This window comes from Priapulus caudatus, unplaced genomic scaffold (genome assembly GCF_000485595.1).
Source record: "Priapulus caudatus unplaced genomic scaffold, Priapulus_caudatus-5.0.1 Scaffold473, whole genome shotgun sequence".
NCBI classification, from domain to species: domain Eukaryota; kingdom Metazoa; phylum Priapulida; class Priapulimorpha; order Priapulimorphida; family Priapulidae; genus Priapulus; species Priapulus caudatus.
In genome coordinates this window covers 87,381-114,823 of record NW_014577534.1, presented here as the reverse complement: position 1 = coordinate 114,823, position 27,443 = coordinate 87,381, and the positions used below count along the sequence as shown (strand labels likewise).

The 27,443-nt window shown below is 39.1% G+C and overlaps 1 protein-coding gene and 1 long non-coding RNA gene across 3 annotated transcripts; both read right to left on the bottom strand.

The window, feature by feature from the left end:
• Nucleotides 1-990: 990 nt before the first annotated feature.
• On the bottom strand, nucleotides 991-22,397 carry LOC106810786 (glutamine--fructose-6-phosphate aminotransferase [isomerizing] 2-like). Of its 2 annotated transcripts, XM_014814232.1 has the most exons (19): nucleotides 22,231-22,397; nucleotides 14,950-15,057; nucleotides 12,694-12,792; nucleotides 12,221-12,349; nucleotides 11,814-11,872; nucleotides 11,278-11,406; nucleotides 11,002-11,063; nucleotides 10,089-10,168; nucleotides 9,334-9,342; nucleotides 8,548-8,722; nucleotides 8,009-8,079; nucleotides 7,528-7,626; nucleotides 7,144-7,337; nucleotides 6,381-6,501; nucleotides 4,988-5,145; nucleotides 4,567-4,681; nucleotides 3,893-4,149; nucleotides 3,237-3,443; nucleotides 991-2,100 (listed from the first exon to the last, which is right to left on the bottom strand). In XM_014814232.1, exons 1-19 carry the CDS (start codon nucleotides 22,235-22,237, stop codon nucleotides 2,056-2,058), a joined length of 2,124 nt encoding a protein of 707 aa, XP_014669718.1. In that variant the 5' UTR covers nucleotides 22,238-22,397; the 3' UTR covers nucleotides 991-2,055. The 2 variants fall into 2 exon arrangements, with proteins under 2 accessions (XP_014669718.1, XP_014669719.1); XM_014814233.1 differs by lacking the exon at nucleotides 9,334-9,342 and having other exon boundaries at nucleotides 8,548-8,704; nucleotides 22,231-22,395.
• Nucleotides 22,398-25,108: 2,711 nt separating this feature from the next.
• On the bottom strand, nucleotides 25,109-27,088 carry LOC106810788. The gene is made up of 2 exons (XR_001394067.1): nucleotides 26,981-27,088; nucleotides 25,109-26,381 (listed from the first exon to the last, which is right to left on the bottom strand). It is a non-coding gene; the product is annotated as an uncharacterized LOC106810788 (long non-coding RNA).
• Between the last annotated feature and the right edge of the window lie 355 nt (nucleotides 27,089-27,443).

The window sequence follows — 27,443 nt, the reverse complement described above, 5'->3', positions numbered from 1 at the left end:
AGGTTAGGGTTAGGGTTAGGATTATCAATCATTAATCATTAATGATATCAAAGTTGTGAACACTCCTAATGAAGCGTATACGTTAGCCTCATTCTACAATGTGCATACATCGTTGCATAACCGTTTCACTTTCTTGTGGATTGTTAAAATGCTGTTAAACGTAGTTGTGTGCTGCATACATAGTGGGACAGGCAGAGAAGAGGGATAGAACCTCTTGCCTGGTGACTTTCTTTTGCAAGTTGTTCCTTTGTTTTAAATAATTTGACATTTTTGCATGCTATCTCGAATAAAACCCAACCAATGTGGAAGTGTACATACTTATAGTCTATGAGAGATCGTGTGAACATTTGCCAATCGAATAAAGAGCAGGTTATCACAGCATAAATTTCAGTGTAGAAGATACTAATCTTGTTCGTTGCAATATCAAGCAGATGGCCATTTCAGCAATTTTAAGAATTCCTGGCTCTGCCCAAACTATCTGCATCTGACCATGTGAAAGCTGAGAAATACTAACAACCGCGTTCTTTGCAATAACCTTTTATTTTGAAAACGGGATTAATAATTATAATAATATGATTAATAATTATGGCACAAGCATCACATTCTGTAATTTCATTAATTTGCAATTTTACAATTAGTAGTAGTTACAACCAACTCATTTTGGGCTAAACCCATGGGAATTGCTACCCATTGAAACAACATTTACAACTTGATCACACTCAGAATGTTATACCCCAATGCAAGTATAATTTTGGTAACAACCATTTAACACATAAATTACTATTAATGCCTTCACTCAATAGCACTCACATTTGCCAACAATTTAACGTTTTATAATACATTAATTTACATAACATCCCAGGTTCTGTACAAGAATATATTGGTCATAATTGGTATACGATATATACACTGCCACTCTTCATCTACGACTACCAAGCTACATGCACATTATATCAGGAGTGTATCAATATTGATACACTCCTGATTATATATGTGTGTGTATATCAGAAAAGTTGTACATGAACCTGCTACGTTAAAGTGCTGGAAACGGAATTAATGTATAAGGAATACCACCCATAGTAAGAAGTCCCTACCACTATAATAAACGCACTGTCAAAGGCATGATTATTCTGTTGCTGGTTAAACGGATGCTAGTAGTAAAAGGCATTAAAACGGTATATAGCCTGTGCCCAGAATAAGTCAAAAATATTTAAATAAATGACAACAATAGAGATATATATATATTATATTAATTAAGGCACTTTGGATGTATTTCTCTACATTGTGCACTTCTTTGAACTAACAAAAACATATTTGATTATACACTGCAACTGCATTCAAACGTCCAGTCATACATAAGTGCCACAGATCTGTCTTATGCTTGATTGTCCTTCTGCTTTTCAAAGTTAATAGCTAACATGCTGTTGAAAGAAACAATCTGATCTATGTATAATTATTGTAATCATTCTGCACAGTGATTACTACTTCAGATGAAACGTGGGCCAGCTCATATTGTGTGTAGTGTGTATATTATATCATAGATATATATACCAACCAATTTTGGTATATATATCTATGATTATATGAATCGTCCATACCACCATATAATCACAACATGTTTAAATGAGTAATCCAAATGTACACTGTCGGTGAACTGGAATAAAGCTGTAAAACGATAATTGGAATGTTGTTATTATTATGCCGTCTACAAACTCGTAAATGTAATTTGTAACTTTTGCTACAGATACCTACTATGCTTACTGTTACAGTTATTATAGCAGATAAGGCCTATGTCTCCTTGACCTCTGTTTAGCTACATTTTTGCTACAGAAGAGATTATTGGAGAATTCTGTTTTTCACTCTACTAACAGGAATTGGACGAAGAAGCCTAATTTCGTACCACCTAACAACCAAATTATTTCACATGATTTTTAAATATAAATAACAAAATACTTCCAAAAAATAACCTTGAAAATTTATCACTGTACATGGCAGTTGATACCCTGCTTTTCTTATACTATTGGCCCACCTAACCTCTTCTAAATGTTTAATGTTTTACTCCACTGTCACAGACTTTGCTAGGTTTCTTGGGCAATCCACCTAAAAAAAAAAGAATGAGGTGAGTACCTCATATATGATTCTGAATACAATAAATTTCACCAGAAGAAAGAAAGTAAGGTTTATTATTGGTATGCATTGGGGGCCGTACACCAATAGGCGTGTTCACACACAAGAAAAACCGCGCTGCTCATCCCGCTAATAGCGGAGATAATAGTGAGCTAATTGTGTCGTTGTTCACACAGGCGGAAATATCTCGCTAATCGCCGAGCGGGATAACAGGCGCCGCGGCGCAAATAAGCGCGCTTATTCCAAATTAGCGCAGTCGGAAGTGTTCTTTGCAGCGCGCTATTTTGAGCGCGATTTAGTGAGCTAATTGCGTTCACACTTGTAAAAAGCTCGGTTTTTCGAGCGGGCTGCAAAAACCGGGTTTTGCAGCCCGCTAATTCGCGCCAGTGTGAACGCACCTATTATTAGTTGTTATGTAAACACTTCATTCACACACTTTTTTAGAGGATATTATTAAATGTACATAAAGTCTAATTTTACTGATATAGCAGCCAAGCACATTTATTTAGTGCACTGTTTACAAGAAGTCCCTATGCAATTTATTTATCGGCAGTTTAGAAATGAAATTTTTACAACTAAAGCTTTCATGAAATTCTGACCAAATACACTTAGAACATTAAAACCCCCCTAAGAATTCCATAAGTTTTCATCTGACATTATTACACCAATAATAATGACGCCATTAAACCATTATGAATTTCATACGAATTTTCATCTAGCACGACTACACCACTAAGAATTCTATAAATTTTCATCTAATACCGTCAGACTGCCAAGAATTCCGCGTATTTTGATCTCACACTGTTACAACCCACTATAATTCCCTGAATTCCAAACTAACAGCGCTACACATCTAAGAATTCCACAAGTTGTGAACTAATGCCATCACGATTAGTTAACGTGTGCATACACGTGCTACTATATTTTTTTCTTCATGTTGTATAGCACTGTTTTGTACTGTATCACTCAGAAATTTTATCATATTAACTGCTCAACACTATTGCATTTATCAGATTTTTTCTCCATGAAAAAGACTGTACATGTACTTGTATTTGAATTACATGCAATAAAGATTTAATAATAAAAATAATAATAATAATAAGACTCACGTCGCACTTCTTCAGAACGGCGATGTGGTACGAGAGCAGCTGTAGCGGGATGGTGGTGAGGATGCTGCTAAGGCAGTCGACGGTGTGCGGCACCTCGATGTATCGCATCTTCTCCACGTGCTTCTTCGTCTCGTCGTCGTCCTTCTCCAGGATGATGATCGGGCGGCCGCCGCGCGCCGTCACTTGCAGCAGTGCGTTCATGCATTTCTGTGTGCAAGCAATCAAGAGACGGGTAAAGCAGAATTGTCATAAACATCATGAATACTAAGTTTATATCGTAATGACTATGTATAAAACTTCATGTTGAAAGGATTAGACTCGCACTGTCAGAATTATTTTAAGTTTCTCACATCGTGCCCCAGAAACCAGCTGGCACAAGCTGGGGGAGCCTGAGGGGGACAGGTAGGAATGGAGAAGTTTGGCTGGTAAGCTAAATGCCCCCATGGCATAAAAGGACAAAATAACGAACAATCGTGGAGCAAGATAACCAATTAAGTAAAGTGAGTATAAGAATATAATTGTTTGTCTTTCATTAAAAGTGCTAACAACTGTCTTAAATCATATTCTTTTGACAAAGAGTGTGAGAAAATATTCTAAGAGTGAAGGGTATGGACTTCAACAAAGGCTAGCAACCAGCATGTCAAGGAATGACCTACCGAGTACACTTGGTCGCGCGTTATCACCATCATCAAAGGCATATTGGAATCGACGAGTGCAAGGGGTCCATGTTTCAGCTCTCCTGCCAAGATACCCTCCGAGTGCATATACGTCAACTCCTTGATTTTGAGTGCCCCCTCTAGGCAGGTAGCGAAGTTGAAGCCTCGACCCATGATGAGGAGAGATTTCTTATCGTAGAGTTCTTCGGCAAGCACCTTGACTCTCTCATCGGTTTTCAGCACTTCTCTGATTTGATCTGAAATAGAATTGATTGCGTAATGCATTCGGCAAAAATTGAACGTGGGAAACGCTGAATTTTAAAACAGCTAAACCACCATACGAATACCATATGCTAAAATTCTAAAAACAAATTGCCTACTAGATATAAATTTTACATGTTAATGCTACAAACATTCTACACCACATTATAGAAAACTGGTAGGTTATTTGCATATACTGTATACGCTGTATATTTCGTGGTGGTTTAATTTTCGCGAATTTCGCGAATGCGTTTCCGACCGCGAAAATAACAACACGCGAATAATTCATACCGAATAATACCGAGTACTTAATTCATAATTCATCGACCGCGAAATTAACCACTTGCGAAATTGCCTGTCAAGTCTGAATTCGCAAAAATATCTGTACGCGAAATATATGGCGTATACAGTACCTGGGAGTTCTCCAAGTGCTTCTATGATTTCCTGCCTGCGAGGCTGCAGGGAGATGCGGTCTTCACATATCATCAGTCCAAACATGACGAGAGAGATGATCTGACTTGTGTACGCCTGCGATAGGCACACAGAGCGTTAGAACTTGCTGTACGGATCACACGAATACATACAAATCTAATAAGAATTCAACAAATGTACAATATGCACAATTCCCTGAAAAATTCGAGCTATGTGCTGCCAATTAATGCTAATCCATAAAAGTTAGTTAACTAATGAATATAGTTTTTGCTCTAAGCTATTATAAATAAGGGACGCTTAGAGCTAAGGGTAACAACAGAATAATTTCAGCAACTGTGTAGGCTCACAGTGTGATTGCCAATCTTAACAATAATTATGCCCACACACAACACCTTCCCCTACCTTTGTACTTGCTACGCCAATCTCTGGCCCAGCATTTATGTGAATACCACAGTGAGTCTCACGAGATATACTGGAGCCGACAGTGTTGGTGATGCCGACTGCAAGAGCCCCCTGGCGCTTGCAATAGCGTAGGGCCATCAGTGTATCAGCCGTCTCTCCTGCAGATACCATACAGAATTATGAAAATGCATAACTCTGTCTACCCCCAACATAATGCTACCACGATCAGATTGTTAAAGGGATCCTTTACTTTAGGTTCTAGGGTTATTTTCAGTTAATTTAGGTTAAAATTATGCTAAATAAAAAGTTTCATGGTTCAATCACCATTAGAAATTTTTTTTGTTTGTTTTAAAACTAGCGACTACAGTTCGATTACAACGATGGTGGCGCCAATCAAAGCGCACGATCTGAAAAGTTGCACAAAACAACTTTTCAGCCAAGGGCTACAGACCGAGGGTGTTTTTTATTTATTAATTTAAAAGCAAAAGGATTGTAATATCTTATAAACGACATATAGTTTCAGTTATATTATGGATAAATTTGTCCTAAAATAAACATTGTTCGGTTAAATAGCATTTAGGTATAAATATAATTGCACCTTTGTGATTAGCCCTCGGTCTGTAACGTGCAAAATATACTGGGAAATGTGCAACTTTTTCAGGGTGGCAGCACGGTCGCGAGTGTCAATGGCTCCGTTCAAATTTCGTAGCGTTAATGTATAATTAATTATATCAATTAAATTAGGTATCTGGTAACAAGTACGTGTGGGTAATGGGTATAGACGATTTGTTATACAGCAAGTACAGTTGTATGCAGTAAAATCCTAGAGTCTAGTATCCCTTTAACAAAAAGAAGGAATGCGAAAGTGAGACTCGTGACAGCAATAACTATTTACGTTTCTGACAACAAGACCCTGGTCATGGCGCAAAATTAGCACTGGCCCACCGGCATATGCCGGCAAATTATTTGGAGGGCCGGTAACATTGGCAAAACACCAGCCCTCCGAGCCGGTGGTTTCAGCTGTGTTAGCGAATACCTACATTTTTATTTATAGCCTACATTACTGTTTTACCTGAACTTCTGAAGGATATGACGACTTTGACGCCATAATTTATCAACATTTTACAAATTTGAAATCGAGAACGCAAGCGTGAAACATGACATTGATTTTACAAACAAAATTTGTGTGGGCTGGTAAATTACAGTGAGGGCTGGTAAAAAAAATACTGTTACCAGCGCTGTGGGTCGGTGCAAAAAATCTGAATTTCGTGCCAAAACCCTCACATTGTATTTAAGGATATCAACATTGATGCTACTTAATTAAATGACTTAATGCGCATGCCTGAAAGCACGAGAAGAGTGCAGCCTGCCAAAGCCTGCATCAGACGCTTACCCGACTGTGAGATGAAGAAGCAGACGTCGTCGCGGAAGACGGGAGTGTTGCGGTCGAGGAAGTCCGACGCCAGCTCCACCATAACGGGAAGCTCAGTGAGCTCCTCCAGCAGCTGCCTCGTCTGCAACGTCACAGTGGCGTCATCTCGTGGCAGAAAAACTAAACTTTCTTAAAACAATAACTATTTTTGTGTGTTTTTTTACATTTCAATTCAACAATTCAGCTCCACCATGACGGGAAGCTCAGTGAGCTCCTCCAGCCTCAGCCTCCAGCAGCTGCCTCGTCTGCAACGTCACAGTGGCGTCATCGCGTGGCAGAAAAACTAAACTTTCTTAAAACAATAACTATTTTTGTGTGTTTTTTTCGTCACACACGTCCCACTGGTCTGCGCACCACACACGACAGCCGTCACACGTCCCACTGGTCTGCGCACCACACACGACAGCCGTCACACGTCACACACGTCCCACTGGTCTGCGCACCACACATGGTTTACTCACACTGACATAGCCACTAAAATTTGCAGATGATGCATGCCCCCTTGGACATTGTTGGTTGGTCAATCTAGACCACATTGTGTGCCCTTTCCTGCATGCACACCAAAATGACAACTTTGCGAGACGAGACTACATTGCTAACCACTGTTTTTAGAACATCACATCCAAGCAATGATTGCCAAATATGTCTGTTAACCACAGGTGGTGGATAGCTCAATTTATGCTCACTTAAGTCATAAAAGTAATCATGAACCAATTAAACTTACAGCTAGGGCGCTGTGATAACTAGTACCACAAGCAATGAAAATCAGACGACGGCAGCGTCTTATCTCAGTAATGTGTTCTTTCAGTCCACCCAAGACAACAGTCCCATCTTTGGGTATTAGTCGGCCCCTCATGGTGTTGACAACAGACTCTGGCTGCTCAAATATCTCCTTTTGCATGAATGAGCTGTAACAACCTAGTAAAAAACAGTTAATAATTAATAACAGTTAATGATTAATAAATAGCAAATGACAAAAAAATATTCAGTTAATAGTGAATTAATTGCTAATAGAATACTATAGGATCCATTTTATTTACGTGATCAGAAAGGTGTTATTCTGCCTCATGCACAAGCATGGGTTCCTAAACACCTGCACGTACTGTACCTTTCATGATCTGTTTCATCTCCATCATAACAGTTTGGATCTCGCGTGTGGCAAATTGATCCTTTTTCTTCATTGAGGTGTGTCTGTGGATGGTCAGACCTGTAGACAGATCGAGTCTGTTACGATAGTTTATAGGCATGGTGAAGTACAACAGTAGAGTCAATACCAAAACAGTCAGTATTTTAACACTGCTACTGAAACAAATTTCATTATGCCTTTATTAGGGTTAATAACAATTAGGGAATCAACTCAAACTCACGTGAGCCACATGACGTAAACAACTGATAACAATAAGTAACAACTGATATATATTTGACCTATGCAATCACATCGTTTTGCTTGCCAGTACTAGAACTGACGATCAATGATGTGTATATCACTATGGGCCACAATGCAGCCAGAAGACAACTTGGGGAGACAGTTGGATCAACCGTGACAGATAAATCACCATTTTAAATGAGCAACATTTATTTATACTTACTGCCACCACTGACAGCTGCTACATCATCATCCTCCAAATAAATCATTTGATTGGTGTGCTCTATGAGGGCACTACAGACACAGAGAGTAAACATATTAGCTGTACTTCAAACATCATGTCACCTTCACAACCCGCAATACCAGACATATTATCAAGAAATGCATATCACACACTTAACGATACCAGTCATGTAGCCGAGATATACAGAAAAGTGTGAAAAGTGTGTTATTAAGTCACATAACACATTTGAATGGCATGTGTGAAAGGGTACGACTCCTACTGTAAAATAGCAGATGTTCTTGTAAAAAACCAAAGCCTGTCCCTCTCTAACCATGCCCAACATTCTATTACATTACCAAAAAAATTTAGATTAAAAAACACTGTTCATACATGGCAAATAGCAAATGCGCATGATAACTACAACACAAAACACTCCTTGAAAACACCTCAATACATTGTTAAGGCATTCAATTACACATAACACAGAGAAACTTCCTGCTCCTTTTTCAAAACCCAGCTACTGTACACGCATCATTTACCTGGCATCTGAAGCGAGGAAGTATTCGACCTCGTGACCTTCAAGCGTGGTCACTTGCGTGATGTTGTCATTCACGTACGGTGTTGCTGGGACCTCGCTGATGCTCACAAGGCTCTGGCGGTCGGGGTTGAAGCTGCTGCCACGCCTCACCTTATCATCTGAATCGACATGTACACCCACAGAGAAAAACCTATTGTTAATATACACGTTTAACAATGGTGCATGACAGATATCCGTGTAATCATCACGGCAAGACTTGGGTCGCAATTGTTCCTCTTTGCTCAGTATTAACATGGACTATAAGATTATGAGTAAGATGTTTTTAGTTTCAAGCATTTCTATGTACCCCATGTTATATTTATATAGGGTATATAGTGGATTTTAGTTTAATTTACTTCACAAATGGTCTCGACTGATCCGCAAGAAAAGATAAATTACAAACCATCACCACCATGTATTTACCAAAGTCATCCAGACTAGTGACTGGATGTCCAGCAGACTGTAGCTGCTGCTACAAACTACAGTTTCTGACTATGGAAATACTTTAAACTGCACAGAAATACAGATATTTAAGACATAATTGACGTACCAATACAGATTCTAACATCACAATTAGTAGCAAATGCACAGTTTAACATTTGATAAGAAACTGCTCCAGTTCACAAAACTGCATACTGCATGGCTTCATGAAATATGTTAACGTCATACACATCACCTCTCAGCTTACGTCCAATCTGGAGAAAGGAACTTGTCTAAGAAACTATAGACAACAAAAAACGTGCAATACCTTCCAGTCCTGTCGACATGCATTACAGGGGTCAAGAACCAGAGGTGAGTCAGGGTGTGTACAGTATTCCATGCCAAAAGTCAGTGAGATATCGGCATTGGCACATAAAAAATAGAAATTGAATAGGACCGCAGTGATAACACATCTATGGAAAAAAATGTGCTACCATGCTTTGTGTATATAAAAGAGACATTACCACAAAAAGTGGGCAAACTGTAACAAATCTAAACTACGTCTGGGTTAACACAAGTTTACCAAGAATAGTATTAGAAGTGCAGATGGTGCAAATGTCCTGCAGAGATAGTCGGTCAAGTGCCAAGAAACAAAAGAGGTCTAATTATTATATGCTGGTGCAGCTGCTGTCCTTTTCAAGGAAACGTTTGCAATTAATTCAATGTGAAGAATGGGAGTTATCACATCACTTTTCCTCCAGCGTGAAATTGATGATGTAGTACTATGATGAACATATCTATACAATTACTGCACAGATATGTTCATGGTACTGTGTACAGGTATGGTAAGACACATGCATCTATCCATTCCACCGATATATTGGTCTACAGGTACATCAGTGACTTGCTAATAGAATCTATCTTAGGGATTACATACAAAAGATCCTAAACAAGAACTACGACACAGACGACACCAAATAATCTTGGATAACATAAAGCAGCAAGATTACACAATAGAGCTATGCACTGGCTGGCAGGCAAGCAACTACTGGTATCTACAGATTGGATGTGCGGCAAACGCACCTTTACTGTACATAACAGGGATGTGATCCGAAGCCAGCTTCACCTTGGTCTTGATTCCCACTATCAGAGGACTGCCTCGACTGAAACAAAAAGAGAGGTTTATCGTAAAATGCATTTTGTGCCCACATTGTATTTATAGAGCGATATTATTAACACAGTTGAGTGCTCCTTTCATCGTATAATTCCACCCTAAAAAGATAATGCAAAACGTCTGGACCGTGAGATATCATATGGAATTTCAACACTCATGGACAGCTTTTTTCCAGGAGTTTCCATGACCTTAAAGGTCCACTTCTCACGACTACAATTCCACTTCCAAGATATTGGCCGAATACAATCTTTGTGCTGCGTACAATTAGATCAGTGATTAAAGCACAAACACTCACACAAAGCAAGTTTTATTGTTTCTCAGACAAGATAAGCATATATCATGTATATACTACATTTCAATGACTTTCTAGGACCAAACATAATAATAGCCAATATTCCAGGACATTTTAGGACAATAGCCTATTTTCTAGGAGCTTCCAATCCCATAGCATATTTTCCAAGATTTTTAGACTTGAAAATAGCATATTAAAATTCTAAGACTTTTTAGGGATGCTCCGGTACCTGTACAAACCCTGGAGATGAATAAGTGAATGATAAGTTGAATTACAAATAAGAAATCATTTAGTGTTAAGGTAACAATACTTTTCTAGAAATGTGAGACAGTACCAGAGAAATGGAACAACAGTAATTAACGGTTTAAACAGTATGTTACAAGTCACTGTTCAGCAGGCTAAACAGACAACACCGAAAAGAAGCGACTTCACCCGAGTTGATAGCTAAAATCAACTCGACTCCTTGACGGTATCGCCGTCTAAAGAGGAAAACACCGGTGTTTTGATGCAAAAGGACACTGATTACGTACCGGCTGGCAACCAGCTCCCCTGGGTAGTGACTGCTCATGAAGACAAGCGAAAAGGCTCCTTCCTGCAATGGATACATGACTGAATACACATAGATATTCTAATATGAAGAAATGAAGAAAGTTACGAGTTTCATGTCCGATGTAAACCCTACGACCAACTCTAAGAATACATTCAACAGGAATGTCAACCGCATGCACTTTACAGGCATCAGATTTACACATGATTTTCAAATCTAAACAGAAGCATGTACATGCAGGTAGTCGAAGGTCACTTACCAGCTGCTGAATGACATGCTCTACAAGCTGCCGGAAGCTCATGTTTTGGTGTCGGTCATAGTAGTACTTCACAAGCTTGGAAATCACTTCTGTGTCTGTTTCGGACTCAAACACGCAGTTTTTCTTTTCCTAAATGGAAGAAGCAAAAGTGATTAAAGCAAGGATTTCACACATTTTTACCAACCGTTTTCGTATTTTCTCAACCTCTTTCCTCAATTTGTGGTGATTGTTGTGTCGGAGTCATCAGTAAAAAGTCCGCTAATAGGTGAGAGCAAGTTTATCTACACTTATGCAGTTTTCCAATTTATTCACTTTAGCAGTAAGTTTTAAAACTTAAAAAAATATTTCTAATAAATATTGAACATTGAAATTTTTTATGTAGCGTAATTCAAACCTATTTTAACTAAAAATATGCAAGGAGCCTAGAGTCATGTATCCCTTTAAGAATGTCTAATGACATCGTAAACATTGTGAAAAACTACAAGTAAAATGCATTTTTAAGTGACTTCTTTAATCACCATAATAAGTTAACTTACCAGATATACCTTGACCTCTTTATAATTGGTGATGATTCCATTGTGTACAACAATGAATTCTGTACAGAATACAAAATTAAACACGTTAATCTAGTTACTAATGAATTCTCTGCTATGGAATGACTGCTTGAGATTTATTGAGGTGAGTGAGAAATGTGAAAGCTGACAGATTATTTAGTGCTAGATTTTTGCAGTGAAAGATCACTCATCTACACACATAGCTGGAAAAATCTGATCATGAAGAAAGTAGTAACTAATAGAAAACATGGCATTTACAGCATATATGCATGCATTCAACATACATGGACTGTAAAAAAGAAACAGATAATTCCTTCAACAGTTTTTAAATGAAAGGCACATAATCAGCAGAATTATTATTAATTATACAGAGCATGAGTGGTGCAGACCATTATTAGTGTCGCTCCTTTGGGGATGACAATTTACCACACTGGGAGCGCCATGGGTGGCCCAGCGAGTATGAGCAATGCCAACGTGAAGGTCAAATACTCTACTGAAGTCCAGCTGCCCTGCGTTCCCTGAAGAACAGTAGACATACAGTGGGAATAACCATATTTATAAGCTAGGGACGCATGACAATATTTTTAAGACAAGATTCATGACAACATTTTTTAGGAGAAGATTTATCAGTTTATTTCTCAGTGCAACTATGTATTTTGGATGCGTGCCCACGCATGTACGTATGTGTGTGAGCAGGCCCAATCGTACGTGTGGTGGTGATGGGGGATGGTGTTCAGATAAACACTAGGTACATAGTAATACTAAATACTATAGTAATAGTAAATACTAGATACACTAGGTGAACAAACACTGGTAGCCATATAATACATAGGTTGTACACTAAAATAGGTAGCATACTTACTCTGGATTTCATCCTCAAGTGCCTTCACCTTGCCAGGCATTTTGATTAAGGTCATCATGTAGGGATCATCGATGCTGTTGGAACCCTCAATCCCAATACCTGTGATGAGAACAGACAATCTAACTAAAATATTCCTAATGATAAATCCACATGCACCAATGTACTTTCGTACCTGCTATTCATCTTGGATGCGATGAGGTGTTTCTAACAGATGGTCAACAACTCAACATATATCACAATTATGCGTTTTTGTACATTTTGAATTTTTTTTATATTTTTCTGTGTCAACAGTTCAGTTCTCCAAATGGGTCGATATGATCGAGTTGATCAATTCACTATATAATTCACATATACGAGCTCTTCATTTACACAGCTCACAGGCTGCTTAAAATAAACATTTTCTTGAGGTTTCAGACCCTTCCAAACAGCTAAGTCAACAAAAGTGCGCCTAACATAGGAGCATAACGGAACATTCACATGTAGTGTCCCTTTACCATTGGTTGTACTTTTACATCTATTGTGGAAACAGATATACGAGAAGTCATGGCTATATTCAGTGTGGGGGAGTTCAAAATATTTATCAATCACTTGACCTAATGCTAATTATCTATGTCTGGGTCAATGTATGTTTGTGAGTGCGTGCGTGCAAGTGCACGTATGTCTGGAATACTTTCTTTGTGTCCTCCTCTATAACAGGCTACTTTGGAAAGTTGCCGAGAAGTGGTGGATAAACAGCCATGACCATAATATGCTGGCCACTGCAGACGCCGGGCTGATGGCCCTGTCACACCTTGACGACTTACCAACGTAAATTTGGTGAATACGCTGGCGTACGTCGAATAAGTTATGGGTAAGCTTTGTATAAGCTTTGTATAAGTTAAGAGCTCGCTGAAGAACGCTGAAGAACGCTGAAGAACGCTGAAGAACGCTGAAGCACGCTGGTATACGTCGTAGTACGGCAAGTACGTCAGAAGATTTTGAGGATTGCGTATACCAGCGTGCTTCAGCGTTCTTCAGCGAGCTCTTAACTTATACAAAGCTAATACAAAGCTTACCCATAACTTATTCGACGTACGCCAGCGTATTCACCAAATTTTTCATACGTCGGTATACGCTGGCTATCGTTGGTAAGTCGTCAAGGTGTGACAGGGCCTTGACTTTGACCAAATAATATGGCTATCTAGGTGCTATCTAGTGCTACCATGAACCTGTTTATACTACAGCAGTACCACGAACATATCTATACAAAGAGTATATTATTATATCAGCCGACATTCCATCTATCTGCATAAATTTACACACGAGCCTGATCTGCTGAGTTACTTAACTACACATAAACGCGTACATAGACGGCAGCCGATATCGGAGGCACATGTCTTACTGTGCACCTGTTGATCAATACACTACACATCTGGAGTAAAGTAACTGACTCATTTTCGATTATTCAAATTTAAAGAGATGCACGCTGATAACAGTAAGCCTGTCTGACAGATTTAATCCTATTTGCATTCCACAAAGTCTCATGCAACCAGCCGCACCTATTGCACATGCCGTCTAGATCAAACCCCTGCGTGAACACTTGCTTTATGACACATCCATGAAACCTCGACGCATATACTCAATTTTAATTTTTGAGTCCAGCCACATAATTAATTAATTATCAAAGTTGGGCAATCAGAAACGGACTTAAAATGTGCATAAATGTTTGGACGTGGAATTCTATGGCATGCACGTACACATTCATTAATGATTGAACGGTGAAATTGTAGTGTGCTACGTCCAGACACAAGTCACACGTACCGTCCTAATTTATAAAGCTTAAAATATCTCCTAATTAGTAAGAGTTCACGAATGTAGTTAGAATAATTGCTGCTATATATTGCTGCTAATGTTAAAAATTATCAACTATTTATTAATTTACGACTCTTAGCTATAGTGCAGTCTTAGACTAGTGCATAGACTAGACATAGACTAGTGCATAGACTGCATAGACTAGTGCAGTACTTACCTAAAGCATGTACAGTACAGTGTGTGGTGTTATGCACATACACCTCAACCAGACAACGGCATAAATAACCCATCTGAAGCCCAGTATTATACCAAGTGCTAACCCGACAAGGCTGTGAGACTAATGCCAATATGAAATTAGCATGAATATGGACGATTTATGATCATTTCATAGAGTTAATGCTAAAAAAGCAAATGCTACTGGTTACAAGTTGATTCACATGCGTTTCGAGTATCACAATTTCTTACCTGCAGAGTCGTAGCCTCTGTATTCCTGTCTCTGCAACCCCTTCACTAAGATTTCAATTATCTCCTTCCTAGTCTTCGGCACCAGCCAGTTCAAGTAAGCAAAGATGCCTGCAAATATAAGATTCTATGAAGCTAGACCGCATGTATTTATATAAACGTAACATAAAGGTGCAACATAATAATAGTGAACCTTCACGATAAAAACTAATATAAATTAATACTAACTCATTTTAAAACTAACATAAATATAATCAGGGATTTGTCATAATAACCACTGATATAATGCAGATCAACCATCAGGATGACAAGCCACAAGATGGGACAAATCGTTTGTAGTTCGGAACTTCGGTTTCATCCCACTAAATATGATAACGAGCCATACTACTGCTATACATACATACGTTATCAGGGGTATCATAATATAGATAATATAATCTAATAAGAATATATATATAAATAGATAATATAATCTATATTATGACACTCCTAACGTTATCATATCTACCACCCGACCAGACAAAACTATATTCATCTATGTAATATGATGATGACACAATACTGCCATCTGCATATATATGCGCACACACGCACACGTACACGCACATTGCACACACACACGCACACTAAACAGTAATATATATATGCTATCAGGAGCTAATAATGACATAATTTGTCATTATTAGCTCCTGATGTTATATCTACCACCCGACCAGACACAAACTAGATATTCATCTATCATCATCTAGATATCTAGATTTCTAGATATCATGATGACACAAGACCGCCGTCTGCATATATATAAACACGCATGCGCACGCGCACGCACACGCACACGCACACGCACACGCACACGCGCACGCTCAAACACCCACACACACACACACGCACACGAGCAAGCGCACGCACACACACGCACACGAGCAAGCGCACGCACACAAACACGCGCACGCGCATGCACAAACTCACACACACACGCACATGTGCATGCGCACACGCACGCACGCGCACACGCACGCACGCACGCACGCACACACACACACACAAGCTAATATAATACTATAATGTACTATATATATGCTATATGTACCACCCGATCAGACACAAACTATATTCATCCATGTAACATATGATGACACAAGACCGCCGTCTGCATATATATATATATACGCATGCGCACTCACACACGCACGCACATGCCACATACACTAAAGCTAATACATATATAGTATAATATTAATATGCTATTAATATATCTACCACCCAATCAGACACACTCTATAGATGAGTATTTGCGTGATGTCGTGTAACATGATGTCACACGACCGCCGTCTGCATATATATATCAACACGCGCACGCACTATGCACGCACTATGCACGCACGCACGCACGCACGCACGCACGCACGCACGCACGCACGCACACACACACACTATATAGCTAACTACTCTAGCATGCTCATATACTTTAATACCCATATCCACGTGTACTTGGAAATATTACTAGCTAATGTTATTAAGTTTCGCTAAAAGGCAACTCCCACTTCAGAACATTTTATTGACCATATATATAGCCTTATCATATAATCAATGATAGGTCAATATACGATCATTCGTTATTATCTAGAGCAGACAAAGTTTGTGAAAATGGGATCAGCGTACGTATAAGATATATCCAGATAAGCATCTATAGCGACCTATTTCCATATAATCAGAAGTATAGATAATAGGAGTAGGGATAGGGTAGTAGGTAATTGTCTACTTCTGATATAATCGACCTGATCAACCGTATTTTTTTTAAAGTTGGTTTTATTCAATAATGCGGTAAACACCATGCCGAGCTAAACCCACATTCTGTTCGACTACTCAGCAAGTAAGTCAATTACCTTAGCATAATACTCAGCTATGATACAGTTGTAATTAGCATATATACATCAAACTTTTACAGCAAAAAACACTATTTTGCTTCAATAGCAATGATGATTTGCAAGGCACGGAAGATCTTGCTAATACACGAAAAGAAAACGAAAGCATGTACTCATTTCCTAACCAACTAAACATTAGATTGTACAGCGGAAAACACGCAAACTTTCTTTATTTACGTGCGTACTAATGTATAAAGTTCACATTCCAGTCTGATATTCGTGAATCTAAATACGCAGACGGACGGCAGCGGCAACGATTGTAGATGAAACACTTTGACGGAGCGCATTAGTGACACATTTTGTCATAAATTGGCCACTGCTACGCATTCAAGTGGAACTATTTGCCCTGCAGCTACGAGAAGTAGGTTACGGAGAACAGCGCTTGGTCGTTCTACATTCGCTTTCCAACCGCATCGGCAGATTTTCAAACGTCACAGCGGCTTATATGTGACACATTAGAAAAGAGGTACCCGTAGTAACGATCCGTCTATACAGCGGAGAGCGAGGAATACACGAGTTCCGTGCCTCACAGTCAGACTACACAATGAGTAATGGCTCATGAAATTGCAATCCTAATCGCAGAAAGTAAAAAAATAACAGTGCTGGTGAAGGTGACACACATCTATTCATCCACACGCGTAAGATCGCAGCAAGCCGACCAGACTGGGTGGGACAGTGGGATGGTCGATGAAATCACCAAATTACGTTGCTACCTGCACGTATACATCGCACCAAGATTGCACCTGTAGATCTGATAATGACGATCGAGGCGATGATAGAGGCGATGATATAGAAGTGAAACGAAACAAAACGACAAGGCGAAACTAGTGTTCATGTTCGTAATTGTTGTATCTAATGATACTACATTACACTACCCTAAATTAAACTATACTAAACTAACTTATCCAACAAACGCAAACATCAGGAAGAAAGCTGACATCGAAACAATCAGCATGTTAATAAAAAGAAGAAGATGGAAATGGATTGTCCATGTCATCAGAACGAAGAAAGATTAAACCCCACGCATTGCACTGACAAGGGGGCCAGAGGGGGAAGAGAAAAAAGGGGAAGACTAAGGGAAACATGGCAAAGGGCAGTGGAGAAAGGATTACACTAGGGTTTAAAACATGGAACGAGGCCGAAAGAGCTGCCACAGATAGAACGTCATGGAAAATTTGATTTCCAGCCCTATTCTCCATGAGGAGAGAAGGTACTAAGAGAAAGAGAAACTAACTTATACCTGCCATGTTCTGCAGCACACGTCTATTTCTTGGAGGTAGTATAAACTGGTGCGCTATTGTGTATTGATATAACAGACCAACAATAGCTCTAAGTATCCACAGAACCTGGTTGTCACAGGCAGCAGTAAAGTTCTTGTAATAAATTGTTTGTCAAAGTCGCAATAAAGTGTCACTGCGTGGAGCTTGAGAGTCTTTTGACTGTGGAACACACTGAATATAAGTCTGTACATGCTGGGTGGGCTGGTATACATACATACAGTGTCATACACATTAGGTTACTCCCACTTACAGGCAGGGGACTTATATCCAGCTTACGATTTGAATATAATTGGTTTGATAAATTTGGGCAGAAGATTCCAGTGTATCTCACTTTCCTTATTTCATTCGTATGGTTTTGGTGCTAAGAAGAGGGGGTGAAAATCTAATTTATTTTATATCCTACAACTGCGAGCCAGAGGGGATCAGTGACTAAATGTGCACCAACTGGTTTGCTGAGATTCAATACACAACACTAATATTTCCTGTGACGCATCTCCCCTCCCTATCAACTGTAAAGAAGTATAATGATAGGGAAAGAGTTCATTACTACGAACCTCATAATTATTGTTACTCGTGCAGGTCAGAAATTAAGATCAGAGGCACGTTTACAAGATGGCTGGGCTGGCACTTTATGCTGTATAGTGGGTATCACTGGGTTTCAGCGAAGATTTCTCTACATATATAAACCTTATAGTGCTAACTTGCCGTCAATGCTCTTCGATTCACGGAAGACCAGTAGCTAATGAACTGAACCCACCCACACCTTGTGGCAAACACTTGCCCATTTAATAACTATAATGAGAAAATAAAATCATCTCGGCCAAGTTGCACGAGGCATGTAATTGTAATTTAGATTTACAGGTCAGTTTTGTAATTCACACACGTTTTTTTGCAAAGAAGTCGCTAAGGTGAGATAACAGGTTGATAAGATCGCAGCACAAATCATACATTCTGGATGCACCACCACCACCACCACAGGTCCACAACTAGCGTTTTCTGCACGAGTAGACATTGATAACGAATGCAATAACTTGTCTCATCTCACACTTATATATATATACAGTGTCATGTGGCCTGAAGCAACGGTTATGCAACGTGGCGAACTGAGTATCTTCACGTACCACTCTCTCACAAGTATTTACATTCACAGTCGCCCACATGTTGCTGGCGTTGTACTCAAACAATCGCAAATTATTGTTGCAAGCTACACACATTAACCTACTTCATCCCTCACAGTCACCCCCTCGGGATGGGTCTGAACAAGGCGAATGACCCAGTAGCCCAAACGTGCACGGAGACTCACTGAACACAAGCTGAACATGGGGTCCCTCCACCGCAGGGGATGCACGCGGCTGCACGGCCATATATACAAGCATAAAACCCAGCACTCACTGAATCGTGAATGAGAGAAATAATGACACGTCTACTTGTAATTGCAACTGCTCCGCACGAACTCCCATTACATGACCACATTGGTGTACGTACACTATATTATTGCTGCCAACCCCAGTTCGTGCTAAGAGTTAAATATGGGATTTTGCATTTAATACATGCATTATACAGTATGTTTCATGCAGTGTTACTGTAAGCAAAATGATTGAAAGGATTAGAAAAAAAAGTCATGAAGAGAACAGCATTTTTAAAGAGGCCCTATTTAAGAATGAACGAAAATGAATGACTTTAATATTCCATAATTAATGAATGTTTGTAATTAATGATACCATAAGCTTGGCAACAGCTGCTGAGTAAGTCTCCCTACATATTATCAAGAGCTAATAATAAGAGGTATTATTAGCTCTTGATATTATGTTACATGGAAATGTAGCGCCATATGGTATCATCACACCTGGGGTATACAACACGTGATGTTTGTTATTCACATCTCCACCTCACTCATAAACAAAAAGTTCAGACAAAGTTTAGACAGTATAGATGAATATGAACACATCTTAATCAAATTATATATTCAATGTGCAAATGGCAATCTTGAGAAGATTTTGTGTCTATAACCTCAGTGGGTCCGTGTATAATCTTGCAGTGAGTAGTACATAGTCAGTACCTCGTATAGCCTACAATCTATGAACTGTCATGTATTTATCTATCTATCTATTAGGTATGGGTTACAGCCTACTTTCTGAAGATACATCTTACATTTTGTGCTTCCATGAGTAGACAATGGCTGACCCTTGATCAAATAGTGTAAAACAGCACATATAAGGTCATTATTACAGAGTACATTAATAATCAGCAAGCTAGCAGTAACATTCCATTGCTGTGGGGAAACTCAACGAGACTAGATTACTATAATTAATAAATAACTTCAGCTAATATTATAGTGATGCTAACAATACAGGACCACGCATACTTCACTTAGTAGAAAAACAACTTAAAATAAATAACAAAACTGTCAAAGTGTGCTATATTTTGGCTATAAATTCAAACAAGAAATCCACTAAGCATGTTCCTTACCTCTGTATTTAAGGCCTAAGATAAAATATTGCTTGTTTCCCCTTTACCGACCGACTCACCAAAACGCCACTACTCGGCACATTTTATTGGCCCTTGAGGGTTGAGTCTAGGGTTGAGATAGTGTCATCAGACATGAGAATATGGCCCACAGTATGCCTCAGATTGCAGGAAAATGGCTTAAATATTTCAAAATTTTCTGGGGGGGGGCATGCCCCCACACCCCCCCTAGCACTGGCATTCCTGCGGCAGCCAAGGTTAATTTCGCACCCAGCTATCGCCGATCATCCCCCCCCACTCCTCGGTACGGATTTACGCCCCTGCCTATAAATTATAGCAGTATAATACTATGCTGCTTCAGAGCAGCTTTCATAAGCCTTGGGAAAACTGAAAGTAAATTGTAATGCTGTTCGTCCTCATTCGCGAGGAACAGGGAACTTGGAGCGTTTCGATAAACTACTACTACTACTACGTCGACCAAGGTGGTCATGATGCTTCCTTGAGTCAGGAACAACAGATATCACTCCAAACTTCACGGTCGCTCATGACTGTGGCCAGCGCTTTAGTTGTGTCATTAACAAAAGCTTTTGTTTCAATAAAATATAATGCTAAATAAACAAAATGTATTTACTACCAAAGTTTTAATGTCTCTCTACTTTCTTCGCTTGTTAGAGCCGACAATTTCCTGTAAATGCCGTTGAAATGCTTCTCTGCAACACACAGCTACACCGCACGCACGTTGCCGCACGTTTACACGGCTATATATGCCCGGCAGCAGGGCACGGTCTTCGATTTCCTAAATGCCCGGCAGTTCCTAACCCTAACCCTAACCCTCGTTTACTTGAGATAACGCTGAAAATTAAAAACTGCCGGGCATTTAGGAAATCTAAGACCATGCCCGGCAGCCGTCAGATATATGCCGGGCATATAGCCACTCTGTTACACATACACGTGTACAAGTGTGAACGTGCGGCGGCGTGCGTGCTGTATATTTGTATATGTGACAGGTCTAAGAGCATTTTGAATGGCACTTTCAGGAAATTGTCGGCAATAATAGCCGAAAGAGAGTAGAGAAACATTAAGAATTGGGTACTAGTAAATACATTTCGTGTTTATTTAGCATTATTGAAACGCTCCAAGTGCCAGTGTGCATTTATCACCACAAATAATGAAATCTATCTGTACATGAACGTGGTATCACGAACCTAAACTTTCGATACGCCCTGAGGGGTGCAGAAGTTGACGTGAGTACGGGTGTATAGCCCCTTCGCTTCGTACACGGTACAGGGCCCGTACGTCCCTGCTGTAGCGGGAGCGAAGGGGCTACACCGGTCGGCGGTAGAAACCACTTGACCCAAACACTGAAACAGGCTTCATTTCAGTTCCGATACTAAACCGACCAGGCTCTCGATCCGACTGTTGCACGCCACGTAGTGTTAAGCGAGATGGGAACTTGTGGCTATTCAGATACCTACACGACCGTGAATATTTCGAGTTAGCCTACTAAAGTATAGTTTTAGTACTAATAGTAATAGTAATATCCCGCGTGCATTCACTGAACGCGGACTATAGTATTAGTAGCTAACTAAAGTACTAATTACTATAACACTTACCACACATTTTGTAGGTTTCGCTGCGTATTTGATACAAGATGTATTGGTTTCTACTGCTTGGGGCAGCCACCGGAGTTGAGTTCCAATGTATTGTTTCCAATATAAAACCTAAATAAATAGACCTAGAATGGAAGACAAATCGGTAGCCTACTAAAGTTGTAATGAGCGAAAGATAAGCTCGCGCCGAGCTTTTGCTCTTTGCGCCAAAACGAGGCTGGACGATACCACTTATGTATGCGAAGGGGGAGTGGAGGAAGAATTTTGTGCAAACAATGCAATCGTGGAGAACGAGGACGGGCGTGCGTGGGGTGCGTGCGCGCCTGCGTGCGTGCGTGCGCGCGTGTGTGTGTGCGCGTGTGGAAGGGGGAGGGGGTTTCTCCGTGGTGCCATTTCCCGGTTCTCTGTTAAATAAAATAGTTTCGGATCCTTTCCCGTGTCCCGCGGTGACTTAATTCTATTCCCGGATCGCGGTTTTTATCTGGAATTTCCCGATTTCTAGCTATATCTATTGGATAGATCAATACCGTGTACCGAAAATAAACTTTTACCTCTCAAATATACGATCCTTTTACCAGAGCTTTTACTAATGCTGAGAGGGTCTATGTCCCCAAGGGTACCTACTGCCGGAACGTACCCTGGGTACGGTCAGGTATACCGGAACGTACCCTGGTACTATCTCAGTGATGTAGTGGAGGGTATACTTATGTATACGCCGTATACTTAAAAAAAATAGTTGGCTTGTTGCTTTGAGGATTGAGCTATCAGTATAAGGGAGTATACCCAAAAAATAATTTACCACTACAACACTGTCGAAAACTAGAGTGACACGAATTTTCCAAACGTTGAAGTTTCGAAATGACTTCTTTGCGCTGTGTCAGGATTATTGCCAACATGGCCATGGTAATTTCCGCAGTTGAGATGATTTTCCGGAGCATATATTTGTCGTTGGAACCACAACGTGCATCCTCCAAAAATATTTTAAATCTTCCCTTCGACGAACTTTGCTTTGCACCAATGCCTCATCCTTGACCTCTATTTTCGTACCAATTAAGCGTGGCTTTTCTCCGCGCGACTACTTTTTATATTGAATCCAAAGCGTACATGCGGATTTCTTGTGTATAAGCTGTATTTAAATAGCTGTATTTTAATAGAACGATATATCAAGATTCCCATCTAATAGTTATGCATATGCTATATTCTAAGCACTTGAAAATGCACGCGCTTCACGTTATATATACATTCTCAGCTAAGTCAGCTTCTCTATTCGTCAATATTTCGCTGTGTTGAACTTCTATTACGTAAATCAACTACCTAACAACGTGTCACCCCTCGTCGTTCACTTCACGGCAACATATGGAACGTGCCATAGACGCCACTTATCAGGGGAACATGACGTGATAATCTCTACAAACACCTGGTACTGTAACCATGGTACCATGAATATTCACACGTAGACGTAGACACGTTTTTTAGTTCTATCTGGTGATTCGTGGAACACATAGCACTGTTTCGGAAATCTGAGATTGGTAAATTACCATATGGTGTACTTTGTACAGAGGCGTGACGCGTGAATTGCAGTAAAATATACACTATACGTTATCAAGAGTAGATAATAACACAATTGTCTTATTATCTACTTGTGTTATTATCTACTCTTGACGTTATTAATAGTTATATGAATTAGATATACGCGTACGTATATAGCTTATAGCTATGCTTGATCGCTATATCCGACGTGGATTCGATTACATTATTTTTTAAATTTCTATGCATCATTATTGAACATCTTAATTTCTATCCTTAAATTATGTATCAATGACATGTGGCAACAAAACCTTTGAAAGATCTTGAAATTTATTGGAATTTATTATTTTAATTCGTTTCAATCCAAATTGACAGAATTTACAAAGGCAGTGACGTCTTATGGATATAACATCTACACACATGCACACACACACACGCACACGCGCGCGCGCACACGCACGTACACGCACGCACACACTGTACAATAAGGAAGCTATTAAAATAACGACAGAAATAACTTGATAGTGTAAAACAAATGCCCTTATTGAAATGCCCTCTGAACACATAGCACTGTTTCGGAAATCTGAGATTGGTAAATGACCAACATGGTGTACTTTGTACAGAGGCGTGACGCATGAATTGCAGTAAAATATACACTATACGTTATTAATAGTTATATGAATTAGATATACGCGTACGTATATATAGCTTATAGCTATGCTTAATCGCTATATCCGACATGGATTCGATTACATTATTTTTTAAATTTCTATGCATCATTATTGAACATCTTTCTATCATTAAATTATGTATCAATGACATGTGGCAACAAAACCTTTGAAAGATCTTGAAATTTATTGGAATTTATTATTTTAATTCGTTTCAATCCAAATTGACAGAATTTACAAAGGCAGTAACGTCTTATGGATATAACATCTACACACACACGCACACGCGCGCGCGCACGCACGCACACGCACCCCCCCCACCACACACACTGTACAATAAGGAAACTATTAAAATAACGACAGCAATAACTTGATAGTGTAAAACAAATGCCCTTATTGAAATGCCCTCTGAACACATAGCACTGTTTCGGAAATCTGAGATTGGTAAATGACCAACATGGTGTACTTTGTACAGAGGCGTGACGCGTGAATTGCAGTAAAATATACACTATACGTTATTAATAGTTATATGAATTAGATATACGCGTACGTATATAGCTTATAGCTATGCTTGATCGCTATATCCGACGTGGATTCGATTACATTATTTTTTAAATTTCTATGCATCATTATTGAACATCTTTCTATCCTTAAATTATGTATCAATGACATGTGGCAACAAAACCTTTGAAAGATCATGAAATTTATTGGAATTTATTATTTTAATTCGTTTCAATCCAAATTGACAGAATTTACAAAGGCAGTGACGTCTTATGGATATAACATCTACACACACACACACACACACACGCACACGCGCGCGCGCACGCACGTACACGCACGCACCACCCACCACACACACACACTGTACAATAAGGAAGCTATTAAAATAACGACAGCAATAACTTGATAGTGTAAAACAAATGCCCTTATTGAATTTGTAAACTTATTTCATACTTATATGTAAGTTAATATCAGATGAGCTTTCTGCATTATGCCTCCAAACATGGAAGTATTGTGAAATAAAAAAACAACGAATTTGTCATAATCCTAATTAAATGACCCGTCACTATCTAAATTAGTGCTGCATGAAAAATACGTGCCAAGTCATTTCTACTTACAAATTCAATTTTGATTGGTGTTGGTAGAAGAAATAGTTGTATTAGAAGTACATACTAGTCTATGACAACCACAAAACTTTGCTTAAATAAAAAAATAAAACTAATTAGTCAGTCATTTACACCTATTTCACTGACTGCAAGTCATTATATGAAAACTATAATACATATACCGTTACACAATTATAGGTAGATTATTACCACTGCAAGTTTTACAGCATTACATACATCAATTTATGTTCCTTGTAGACATGCACTACGTCTATAACGGACTCTACACACACCACTATTACGATTTTATTTTAACCAAGTCTCACTTCTGCGGGAGCAACTTGTGTCTTGTATTTCATTAAAAAATTGTCAATACACAGATCACCAGGGCCCATGAATTTTTCCGAGACTACATTCCCAATTTGAAGTTAGAAACACACACCATAATAGGTGTACAATAATAGTATTACAAAAGTCTTGCCAACACTGAACATGTTCAGAATGCTTCGAGCATTGTGGTTTTTTACGCATTATGTGAGTTTAATAAGTATTTCTTATTCTTCACCTGTCTAATCACTGTATATTGCACTACAAATATTACACAGTCATTGCTATCAAAATTATGAAGGTTTTTGTAAGAGATTAAGCACCCACTTTACTCCTCCTGCTATTTACAAGTTAAAAATGGTTAGATTGTTTTACCATCTGTACATTATATAGTTAAGCAAGCTTAATTTATTTATCGGGTGTCCACTTGCACAGGGGGACGCCACTTGAGGCTATTTTCATCAATTACTTTGTGGTCAGGTCCTCTCTTGGCTCGCTTTGCAATATGATCATCAATGAGATCCTGAAATGAGCAGAAATTGCCACAAATATTACATCATCTACAGCATGTCAATGTAAATAGTCTGGCTTCTTATTTTCAGATAACAAATCATAAGTCTCGAATAGTTCATGGAATTTCTCTTTAGTGACCTCATTATTGCTCGCTTGGTCCCTCCCTCCCTTGCCCCCTCTCTCTCTTTTTGCCCATTCTCCCTGTCTCTTATTCTCCATATCTCTCCCTCACTTTCCTACCCCCCTTTTCTCTATAACACTGCCTGTGATCATGTGTTATACATGGGTGCTTTGGCTTATTTATTACAAGTGATCAGTTAAGAATCCAGCACCAGCAGAAATGCTATCAGCAGCCTTTGGATTAAATCAATAGACTCCTGATATTATCCGACCTACAGCTATTTACCTCTACCCCAATTAGCTGATTTAAAGATGAATTAACATAGCATATTGACTTTTAACAAATATGTAATTTATTTTCATTGCATTCCATTGGACAGTTTCTTGAACAGTTCAATTTGCCTGTTTATAGCATGTTATCGAGTGCATGAGTCGAGGTCTTGAGTGTAAAGTACAAATTTTATCAATATACATTATCAATCCACTGACCTGTCGCTTAAGAACCAGATGTTTGCCTTTCCAATACTTCAGCATACCCAGAGCTTGGAATGTGCTCACGATGTCATAGGTATTGATTCCAGTAGCATGACTCAAATCTATGATATAATAAAATTGCGATCAATCTTTCATAATGTCCATACAAATATGTATTTACACATTGATAGGTACATGCAATGCAGGGGCTAAATTACATCGTATCAGGTTACTCAATGCTTTTTTGAATTTGTCACACCTGAACAAGAACCAAAATGCTAATTGAAAAGCAATGGGAATTTCAGCTTTCCACTATTTTTTTTTAGATTAAACATTAATACAGTACACAATCTATTATCCGAAACCCTTGGGACCAGACACGTTTCGGAATTGTAGTACAGTACAGGACCACGTTCCACAGTCGTGGATTAACTTTAACCCTGAGTTAAGACTAACTCTGAGTTAAACTCACTAACTC

Excerpts from the sequence above, each read along its gene's own strand:
- LOC106810786 (XM_014814232.1), bottom strand. Across the intron at positions 12,793-14,949 it reads CAGAGGCTACGACTCTGCAG|GTATTGGGATTGAGGGTTCC; the intron begins GTAAGAAATTGT and ends TTCTCATCACAG. Across the intron at positions 11,064-11,277 it reads AGCATGTCATTCAGCAGCTG|GAAGGAGCCTTTTCGCTTGT; the intron begins GTAAGTGACCTT and ends TATCCATTGCAG.